This window comes from Emys orbicularis, chromosome 16 (assembly GCF_028017835.1).
Source record: "Emys orbicularis isolate rEmyOrb1 chromosome 16, rEmyOrb1.hap1, whole genome shotgun sequence".
In the NCBI taxonomy this organism is placed as follows: domain Eukaryota; kingdom Metazoa; phylum Chordata; order Testudines; family Emydidae; genus Emys; species Emys orbicularis.
The window spans coordinates 14118093-14129476 of record NC_088698.1 but is presented as its reverse complement, the minus strand read 5'-3'; the positions used below and the strand labels follow the sequence as shown (position 1 = coordinate 14129476).

At 43.0% G+C, this 11384-nt stretch overlaps 1 protein-coding gene across 2 annotated transcripts; it reads right to left on the bottom strand.

Moving 5' to 3' along the window:
- Positions 1-727: 727 nt before the first annotated feature.
- On the bottom strand, positions 728-10702 carry LOC135890197 (vacuolar protein sorting-associated protein 29-like). 2 transcript variants are annotated; one of them, XM_065417517.1, is made up of 4 exons: positions 10649-10702; positions 3628-3819; positions 1977-2212; positions 728-1231 (listed from the first exon to the last, which is right to left on the bottom strand). In XM_065417517.1, the coding sequence occupies exons 1-4, from the start codon at positions 10649-10651 to the stop codon at positions 1114-1116; spliced, it is 549 nt and encodes a 182-aa protein (XP_065273589.1). In that variant the 5' UTR covers positions 10652-10702; the 3' UTR covers positions 728-1113. The 2 variants fall into 2 exon arrangements, with proteins under 2 accessions (XP_065273589.1, XP_065273590.1); XM_065417518.1 differs by lacking the exon at positions 1977-2212.
- Between the last annotated feature and the right edge of the window lie 682 nt (positions 10703-11384).

Sequence of the window (11384 nt, the reverse complement as noted above, 5' to 3'; positions counted from 1 at the left end):
GAAACAGGGAGATGGTCAAGTACCTCCAAACTTTGGTGGTCATTCAGTGCAAGATTTCACACGCTTCCCCTAGGTGCTCAGAGAAGATGGCCTAGAGCTCGCTGAGGTCAAGTCTAACATGTTTATGGATGATTTCAGGAGATGCCTTTGCAGCTTTTTCTCTGCACAGCGGGGTGGGGGCAGTATCCATGCTAAAAGCTCTATGGTAGCAGAGACTAGACGTGCCGTGCAGGGAAGGGATGGACTTCAGTGCCTTGCACAGACTGAAATAGTGCTAGCCGGGACATTTTACCCTTACAAGAGGAATTACAGAGGGAGAAAGATGGAAAAAATTCTTTGTTTGGCTTATGGGAGCAGGGGAGAAGCAACAGGAAGCTTCCTCTTTACAGAACTGACTTGCCCTATATTGCTAACGCAAGGACATAAATCAGACTATTAGTTGCAGTTTAGCTCAGGTAGGAAGCTGTTCAGCAACCATCTTCTAATATAGGAAAAGTCGTCACCTTTTACTTTAACTGCATCTTATTCAGCTGTTCTGGCCAAGTCACATATTACACAGTCACCTCTATGAGAAATGCAGGTTGAATAAATGCGATTTAAAAAAAAATTCAGACTTCTTAATGGCTCGGATGGTCTTTAAGCACTTTGAGAAGTTATGCTCTAATTCCAGCCCAACGCATAATACATAAAAATATATTCACGGCAGGCAAACTACACAAATAGATGAGATAAGTCTTTATTTAAATATTAAGGGTTAGAATAATTTATGTAACAAGTTTGCTCTCAAACTACTACAATCTAGTCATGCACATGAGATCAGTCTTAACAGCTGTGATAACACTGGATATTTACAAGCTTAGCCATTTTATACATAGAAGATAGTTCAGTGTGTGAGGTGTGTTTAGAAATTATGTACTGTAAACTAATTACACTCTTAAGGTTTACAATAAGCTTACAAGCAGCAGTTAGTGAAAACTGATTGTGTTAGTGTGTAAACTGTCCAATAAAGTCTTGCAATAAAGTCTGTGGATCATGACTGTTTAGTTAGTTAATTTGACAGGAAAAAGGAACGAGAAGTGGTAAAAAAGCACCAGTGGACATGATCAATTTGCATTAGGGCTTTTTGTATTCAATTCTTTCTACTTTCACATCATCCCCAATGAGTTGATACACATAAGTCACAACTGTGGATGCCTGGATATCCATCAGTACAAACGAAGGAATGATGTTTCTGCAAAGAAAAATCATTTTGGGTCATATATTTGACAATTAGAGAAGCAGCCACATTACAGTTAGATTTTAACAGACCCTAACTTTGACAAAGCATGAACTGCCCCAATGAATCTGATTTAGATATTGCATTGCGAGCGTGGTCTACTGCAGAGGAGTGGGAAATATAACACTTGGAGAAACAGCAGCTACAATTCATCCCAGGCAGAGAGATTTTGAAGTTACACTAGAATAATCCTTGAAATCAACAGCAAAACTTTTTTTGGTAATTTCAGTGCAGTGACGTTACGTTAGCATGGAACCCTCCCCAAAATATCTTTCCCACTGAAGGTGCCCCATCTCTGGCATACATCACTGAAGGGGAATGTCAAAAATCAGAGCACAGTTGTCTCTATTTCATTTGATATAGATGAATACAGGGCTTTAGTTTTTCAGAACTTTCCAGTCCTAGGATTCAAAGGGAATAGACAATAACAAACATGCGTAAATGCTGAGCAGCCATTTTCAGCATTTCCTTCACTAGAGCTAGGAGAAATGATTCAAGAATGCAATACATATATTAAGCTGTCTAAAGAGAAGAGAAAGTATTGTTCCGGTATCTAAAGCTTCTTGTAACCACAAACAGTTAAGACAGACGTCTAAGTATCATCGTCATGGGCGCACCAGAACTATACATATATAAAATAAGTGCTCAAATTCTACGGTGATGGGTGCAGTATAAAGATCCCCAAACTTATTTAACTCACATCTCCAAGGCATTATAGGCTCCCGTGGCCGATCCTGGATTGATGTAGAACTTGTTTTCATGTTCGAATGCCTCAAATTTATGTGTATGCCCTGAAATCAGAATGTCCACATCCAGCTGCCTCTGCAGCAGTGCCAGGCTGGCCGTGTCACCCCACGGAATAACCTGATGGCCATGGATCAGCCCAATTTTAAACTGCCCAACAGTTACAACTTTCTGTTCTGGGTAATTCAGGTTCTAAAAATAAACACATACAGCGCAGGTTACATATACTCCTTCACCCGTAGAAAGTCAATTTGCATTTATTCATTCCGGGCAAATGACTGAGTAATGCCCTTACGGGCAACTACGTTTTTCTCAGCTTCATCATGCAGAATCCACTCAACATTGGCTCCATACCCAGGCAGAAGTCAACTGCATTCTTTAGCAAGGAACAGACTGGAAGTTGGTGGGAATGGGCTAAGCTTATGGAAACACTTACTATGGTATTGCCCTACTGTTCCAAAATAGTGGTAATACAGATAGGCTTGGCAGAATTCAGTATTTATCATCATCATTTTGGTGGATATCAACCTTTATTTTTACAGTTGCAGGACGTTGGGGGGGGGGGGGAGGGGGCGGAGGAGGATCAGACAATAATTATCTGACAGTGTACGTTGAAATTCCAGAAGTTAAAGCTGCCATCACGTCAACATATACAAATAAATATCCTGAAAATCAAACTCTAATAAGTTCTCAAGCAGCATTTTTCTTATTTTGCCTAGCTGTAAATTTTGATCATCAATGGAAATATTTTTTGCTTATTTTGTGTATATGGTGAAATTGATGTTTAACATTTACCAATAAAAATCTAAACTTTCCAAGGTTAATGATACTTAAGGCTACAATTATGTCACGGAATCCGTGACTTCCATTGACCCCGTGACATTTTCTGTCCTGGGGCTGGATCTCCCAGCCCCCAGGCCCCGGCGCAGCTCCCAGCCGCAGCCAGGGCCAGTGGCTGGGGGACCCTGCAGCTACCAGCTGCTCATGCGAGGGGACCCCACAGCAACCCAGCCCCAGGGGCCGGGGGACCCCGGAGCTCCCACGCACCGCATCGGTGTGGGATCTGCAAGCCCCAGCAGCAGTGCGTACTGAACCTGCCTATCCCTTTTGTCAGGGATATTTTTACTGAAAGTCAGAGACATTTCCCGTGATCGGTCCCCGACTTTTACTAAAAATATCCGTGACAAAAACTTTGCCTTAATTATAGTGTTACAAAAAAATCACACAATCGCTGCAAAAGCAGCAAATGAGATCAAAGGTCTTCAACCTGGCAATAGTGAGGGAAAACAGAGCCAGAAGTCTAGCTATTTTTATACAGATATGACTCAAATACAATTATACGAACTGCATTATACAAACATGCACAAATCCAAGAGGTGGCTTTAGTCTTGTTGTGTATGGGGGAAGAACTAAACTTTTAAAAGTCACTGATCTCATAATCACACAGTACTCTGCTTGTTTCTTGTCCCCAGCGTGTTACCCAATGCCAGAATGGCTAACGGCATCTTAATGACACTGAAGTTAAGCGGTTTAGAGAAAGTCATTCAAACGTTACCCCTGCCTGCTAGACACACACACACAGACACTGTTTGGAGAGAGGCCATTACCTCATCGAAGTCCCCTCTGACCACGTGAACATCCCCAGCCAGAGTCTTGAGGTAGTCATAGCTCTCCTTGGTGCAGAGATTTCCGGTGCAGAGGATGTGCTGGATCTTGCCTGGAACCAGCAGTTTTTTGAATTTAGCCGGCAGGCTGTTGCATCGATGTGGGATGTGAAGGTCTCCTAATACTAACACCAACTTATTAGATGTCAGAGATAATGAAAAAATATTAAAAATTACTACATCAACAAAAAAGTAATAATAGACATTCAACAGCTGTTTGACCTGTTTTTACTGACTGTCCGTTAGTAAGAAGATTCCAGGAGGGATTAAAAACAAAATTCATTTCTACTCAGAATGATCTGACCATTTGACAAAAAGATTCCACAAACACATAAGCCACTGACAGCAGTTTGAACATTACTGAAGCACAAGAGAGTGTTCCAGCATATAAAATATGGCCAGACCCCTAAAAAACCCGCAGCTTCTCAATCTCAAATTCTGCCGCAGGGCTACTAAGAGTCTGTTATACTTGTGTTTGTATAGCTGCCAGTGAGGAATGCAGGCTATCACAGCAGGATATTTATTTACACATTTACAGCGAATGAGAAGTTGGTGACAAGAGCCAGGAGAAGAAAACACTTTAAAAGCAGAGACTGCGTTTTTGAATATTTCCAAAATATTCTTTTTAATCCTTCCCCTGCTACAATAAATATTGCACACTTCTGCTATAGCCGACTTGTTCCGTGACCCTGCACGCAGACCACCAATAACTCAATTCTGCAGCTGTGCCAAGTACAGGATTCCAACTGTGGCTTCAGCTGGATACCACTTATTCAGCACAGAGATTCAAGCTGCAGTTGATTCTTCATTGAAAACCGACGTCTACTTAGAAACAATTTTGCTTCTATATAATGGCTTCCAATTCTTCAATACTGAGACACATGAATAGCACTAAGGTGATAGCAACCAGAGATAAAATTCCAGTTGGTTCCAGTTTTTCCATCAGCTCTTGCTGTTTATTCCCTGTCTGATGTTACAACCCTGGTTATGCGTTAGTCAGTTCCACAACTTTGTGGATGTCCCAAATAAAGTTATGGCTTCTAAAGATTAATTATAGGCTGTTAATAGTATAGTAACGTTAGCGTGCCATGACAATACATTTGACCAACTCCTTCCTTTGCATCCTGTGGAAAGGGCAGAGTAATTCCCATTTGCAAAAAAGAGTTATATTTTTGTGTGTGATTACACACACAAAAATCCAAAATAGCAAATCTGCAGAAGCAATGAAATGTTGCTATCCCGTATTAAAAATCAAGACTATGATCCATATAGAGTTCTTAATTGTGTAGGCTTGCCCTAGAAAAAGAATAAAAACATATAAGCCTCTATTTTAGTGCAGTCAGAGGCTTATGGCCATTTGTGAAAAATGTTCAAAGTGGCCAGCTAGTAGTGCAGGGAACAATGATGGCCTGGAAGACTAACAGGTCTCTTCAGTTACTAACTTCTATGAATACGGCAAGCAGAAATCAACTGTAGCAAATCTACTGGACAGTGAATGTATCTCACTTCAACAAAACAGATTTTGATAGTAAGATGGAGATCAACCAGATGATTAAGCTACTAGGTTTCCCTTGGCAGTTCCATATGTATTTAAAGTATCAAGCATAAGTTAAATTTGTCTTTCAACTATATGCATAAAATCAAATGTATCTTAGGCTGCAACACACCATTCCCATCTACACACAGCAGACTGCCAGTTATCTGATCAAGTTCCCCTTATCAGACCTTTAAACTTAACCCTTGATTACAAATGTAGCCAACAATGTGATGTAACAGACTTTGTAAATTAAGCTTATTTAAGAAACCAAATGCATGCAAGCATAGCATCAGTAAATCAAGCTTAATTTGATTATACAGCAACAAATGTGGGAGAAGGGTTATGAAGCAAAAGAACTGTTATGCCATTAGAACAAAGGAAAATGAGTCACAAAACTATCACCCCTATTAATTTGATAAATAAAATTGATTATTAAGCTTAGGGTTCTTGCTCTCCTTCCAATAGGAGTAGTGCCTAAAATATGTTAGGTGCTGTACCTACATACAGGAGGTGCTGCAGATATAGGCAATATCAATTACTAAGATAGCACTGTCATACCACATAGCTACACTGTAAATTAACCTTGGTCCCATTTACACTATAATATTGTGTCTGCACAGGTGCTAGCAATGGTGTAAACACAAGTGCAGACTGCCTGAGCTGTTTCTACCACTGTGTTATGAAAACCTGATTGAGCAAGTGTCCAAACTACCCAAGTAGAGGAGAGGGGTGGGTGGGTAGGATGGCTCTGGAGACTGGTAAAGGGACACAGATTCTTTAACTTTTAAGTCACCTGTTTAAACCCTGAACAGGTTGGAAATTATCAAAAGCAAGCATTTCTGATGACTTTTTAGTGGCCTCAGTCTGAAGGAGGTTTGCTCCCTAGTCACCACTAGACAGATGTTCCTGTTGCTAAGATGACGCTCTGCATTAGCAATCTTATTGACAGTCTCAGCAGGAAGGGAAAGCATCTTCGTGCCAATATATAAGGGAAAAGGTGACACTGGCAACAGTACTAATTATAGAGATATAAAGCTGATGAGTCATACAACGAAACTGTTGGAGAGAGTCATTGATAAGATGGTCTACACGGGGGGAGGAGAGATCGATCTAAGTTACGCAACTTCAGCTACGTGAATAACGTAGCTGAAGTCAACATACTTAGACTACTCACCGCGGTGTCTTCACTGCGGTGAGTCGACTGCTGCAACTCCCCCATCGACTCTGCCTGCACCTCTCATGGCGGTGGAGTACAGGAGTCGATGGGAGAGCGCTCAAGGGTCGATTTATCGCGTCTACAGTAGACGCGATAAATCGACCCCCGCTGAATCGATCGCTGCCCGCCGATCCGGCGGGTAGTGTAGACATACCCTAAGACGTTAAGTAGATACAAGCGCAAATCAATATGGCTTCAAGCTAGAAAGATTGACAACAGGTGCAGTTTTTGCAGTAAGGCAGCTAGTGGGAAAATATTGTCATGGCATTTACTGATCTGCAAAAGACCTTTGACAAAGTTCCAAGGAACGTCCTCTGGTGGTGTATAGGAAAGAACATGGTATAAGAACTTTATGTGCATTTTGTTCACGCCATGTATGTAGATGCAAATGTCAATAGCCAGAACTCAGTGGTGAAACAAACTATTGGTAAAAGGTAGAGTGCATCCGGAATCACCATTGAGCCCTTTCTCCTATATCTTCATCTTGGACATGCTCACAAGGAACATCCAGAAGGAGGCACCGTGGTGCACATTGTGCAGATCCTATCATTCTGGGCACTGAGAAGAAAGACAGTCTGGAAGACAATCTTGATAAATGGAGAGATTTGTTGGAGAGACCTAGGCTCAAAATAAGCAGAAGAGAGTATAAGGTATGTAATTTCAACAACATGAACACTGAAGAATGATCCTTGAAACTTGATGGGCAGACAATACTGACAATGTAAAGTTTCAAGTATTTGCATTCCAGAATCCAGGAAAATGGAGGATGAAATTAGAGCTAGGATAACAAAAGTCTGGCTGAATGGAGAGAGATAAGGGGCGTAGTTTGTGACAGGAAGATACCAGTAAGATGAAAAGGGAAAGTCTGTAAAACTGTAACCCATCCCGTTTTAATGTATGGCACTGAGTATTGGGCAATAAAGAGGAAACATGAGCAAAGGATCCATTCCACAGAAATGCAAATGTTGAGCTGGACGAGTGCGGTAAGCAAGAGAGACCATGTGAGGAATGTGTATATAACACCCAAAATTGGGAAAAGTGAGGGCATGCAGGCCCAGGTGGTTTGATCATGTAAAGCGCAGTCCTGACAACTATGGGGGTAAGAGACTCCAACAGAGCAAGACTGAAGGAAAAACACAGAGGCCAACCCAAGAAGAAGTGGTGGAATGTCATAATGGAAGACACATTAGCATGTGGTGTGCTAAAGGATATAGCATTGAACAGAGAGCACTTTGGAGGGAGAGGACTCAGAGCAGAACCCATTTGACAGGATTAACTCAAGGAACAAGAAGATGGATAGTCTCAGCCCAGACACAAAGTACTGAATGGGCATGAAGACTGAACTACCCTAGAATGCCAACAGCTGGCCCGTCTGGATCAGAGTTGAAGTATATAGGTAAGGTAGCAGGGGAAGGTCCTCATTCTGTACCTGTTCTTTGGGTACCGTTTATTCCCCAGGATTGCCAGACATACTGACAACTTTTACTGGTGGTAAATTCACTTTAAAATGTTGATGAGAGGAGAGAAAGCTTAAAAAAAAATATTTTGGCCTCACCTACACTAAAATCAATTGTGTTAGGAGACTTTAAACCCAAAATTATTTCAGCTAATGCACTGGTAGCCCCAGTGTAAGCTGGACAAAAAACTGACAGCATAGCCGTGTTAGCTGACACCATTTTTAAACCAATGTCCTAAACAGCTCATTTTATACTGCAAATTATTTTTATACCAGGATGGCAACCTTTAGGGTCTTTACTCAACACTTGAGAGCTGTACACACATGATACTAGTTAGAGTTATATAAACATAACCCCTGGCCAAATTATGCTTAATTAGAGACATGAAACTTCACTGGAGACAATGGAGCTGTATGAGTGTCAGAGCAGAATTTGATCCACTACGTACTGATGGATGGAGAGACACCCAGGATTATCTGCTCCTGAACCAAATTCAAGTTCCCACCTGCCAAAATAACTGCAATAACAACAAAAAGCCTGGATATTTATGGAAGAGTAAATGATCCCTGGGGAGGGATAGCTCAGTGGTTTGAGCATTGGCCTGCTAAACCCAGGGTTGTCAATTCAATCCTTGAAGGGGCCATTTAGGGAATCTGGGGCAAAAATCTGTCTGGGGACTGTTCCTGCTTTGAGCAGGGGGTTGGACTAGATGACCTCCTGAGGTCCCTTCCAACCCTGACATTCTTCGATTCTGACTTTGGCTCCTACTGCAGTCTGACACTTTTTGCTACACATTTTAATATTAAATAAACCTGGCATTCTAACTTTAATAGAGAATGAGATATTAGGTTCCTGGGACTTCCTCTTTTAGGGGAAAAAAGCAGGGGGAGACAGCATCAGGACTAAAGTGATATGAAGAGTCCTAGCTATATTAAAGACTATATTTACATAAAATTACAGTAGGACTAAATTTTGTTTTCCTACAACGGTTATTGACCCAAATGGCATTAGGATCTTTCCAGACATACCATATATTATCCAAAGCACATCCTCTGTGACAATAAACATTTATTATTACAAAGCAAATAAGCAACAACTCGCAAGATAATAATTTAAATATTCAGGATATGTCTGAAGACAACAAGTCAGGTCAAATGAAAAAAATCCAAGAAGGGAATGTTTTTTACAATGTTTAAGTTTTCCATTGTTCTGAATATCTCACACACCTCTCTCTAAAAAGCTATTATAATGACAAATCGCAGTGTATCAGTACCTATTTAACATCAGCACCGTTGACAATCGCCCATCACCAGTGTTAGCAAGAGCCAAGCGGAGTAAACTTACTCTGTGCCCAGCCTTAGTGGAATGAAGAAGTTGATTGCAGACAAGGGGAAAATGAAAAAACAGGGTGAAACATGAACAATGTTAAACAAAAGAAAGCAACAGAAAGGGAAAATAATCTTTAGCCAAATGAATTTGCAATTAATCATTAATGCATTTTGAATGTTATGGAAGAAAAATTTTTTTTTTTTTAAAAATCAGCTTTATTCAACTGTGCTCAAAACAATATTGGAAGACCTTTCCAGACTATTACTCAACAAAAGAGTCAGGCTACATGTTGTAACTTTCCAGTTAGCTAGCTATTTTTTAGTGCCCTGACCCCTATCCCTTGAATTTCACATAAGGATAAATCACTTTTTGACAAATCATCTGAAAATGCACCCAAACAGTAGCAGTTTAAACTCAAGCTAATAGTTCATGGATTTACATTGTTCCAGGAAACTGGACAACTGTAATTCCAAAATGAGGTTCTTTAAAATATCATTAAAGCAACCAACACAATTTAAAGAAAATTTAAATTTACAAGGTTAATATGAAAGAGCATTCAAGTGTTTCTTTTAGAACTGTTAATTTGGATAAATGGTTAGGAGCCTTCCCCCCGATGCCAAAAACTCCTAAACTTTGAATTAACACCAGTGAACAAACGTTTTAAAAACGAATGTCCCAATCCTGCAAAGCCTTAAAGCCTGTTTGCAACTTTAACCAAGGGAGCAGGTCAACAGACTGCAAGCAGGCTACTGAGGACACATGCTTATGTCTTTGCAGAATTAGGGCCTCCAGATACATCCTCACACAGATCCTTTATTTTGAAAGCCGGTTTATATTGGTGATGACGCGCCAAAGAAAATAAGCTTCTAGCTAAACCTGGTAAAAGTAAAGGTACAGAACACCTCCCTGCACCTCGGTCCCAAGAGAAACCTTTCGTGGGGGGTCTGGGGATTTTTTTATTTTACAGTGAATTAGAAAATATGAGGATTAGCCGGTTCTGCCGCATGGCTCCTCCTAGGTACATTTAGAGCAGGAAACAGGCAAACTGAAGCCAAGTGCTGAGTGTGGGAGAGGGAGTGTGCAGATCTACCTCCCAGCTATAGCTATCCCCACCCCACCCCCCCGGGCAGGGGCTACACACGGGGGCTGCCGCGCCCCCAGCTTGAAGTGGGTTCCACTCTACAGGGTTGATGGTTTGGTTCAATGGCTCTCAGCCCCCCACTACACCCGTTATCCCAGCGCCCCCCCCCCCAGTTCACACAGCCCAGCCCCTGCAGGGGGCACCGCCCCGGGCCGTGTCTGGCCGCGAGCCCCCGGCACCGCCTCGCCAGCTGCACCCCCCGCCCCGCGCCTTGGGCCACCTCAGAGACACCGGGAGCCCGGGCGGCTCCCGCCACAGCGCGGCCGGGGCCCCTCCCCGCTCACCATCCTGCCCCCAGCTCCGCTCGACTCGCCGCTTCCGGGAAAGCAGGCGCGCAGGGACAGAGCGTGAGTGACCCGTCCAGCCAATCACAGGGCAGAGCGTGAAGCACGTGACCACGGCCCAGGGACAGGCGCAAATAAGCCTATGAGCGTGGGGGAGGCTGCACATGCGCGTTGGGGAAAGTGAAGCCCCGGGGTGGTGCTGCCCTTTGCTCTCAGGCGAGCAGGCTGGGCTCGAGGCTGTTTTCCCGGGAGACGTTGCCATGGCGATGCGGGGTGTGGTGCTGGCGTCACCTTTCTCCAGGTGTTGGTCAGACACAAGCCCCTGCACGTTGGCCCTGGCAACGGGCTTCGAGACAGCGGGGGTCTGTGAATGTAACCATGCCATGGGAACAGCCATTTCCCACCGGGAAATCGTCTCCCTGCCCGTGGCAAGGTGTCTACCAGCAAGGACTTCCCCTTGCCACAAGCCAGGGCGGGCTGCGGGTGGGGGAGTCGGAGTCCTCTTCTTTCTGTTTGACTGGGGCTGGGACAAAACCAAACCAGGCCACCACTGCCATCCGGATCGCAGGCTCCTGCCCAGACTCAGGCACTGAGCATCCAGCGGGATGTTTCACACCATCCAGCATCTCATGGGGTCGATGCCTATGGACCAAATCAACGTTCGTTCTCCTAAAAGATACAAAAACAATTTCCCGTTCTAGTTCCCCTTTCTTACAGCGCACTGATCTCAGGAGCT

Coding starts and splice junctions, on each gene's coding strand:
- LOC135890197 (XM_065417517.1), bottom strand. Junction 2,213..3,627: donor TCAGAGGGGACTTCGATGAG/GTAATGGCCTCT, acceptor GTTTATTTTTAG/AACCTGAATTACCCAGAACA. Junction 1,232..1,976: donor GCCTATAATGCCTTGGAGAT/GTGAGTTAAATA, acceptor TTTTCTTTGCAG/AAACATCATTCCTTCGTTTG.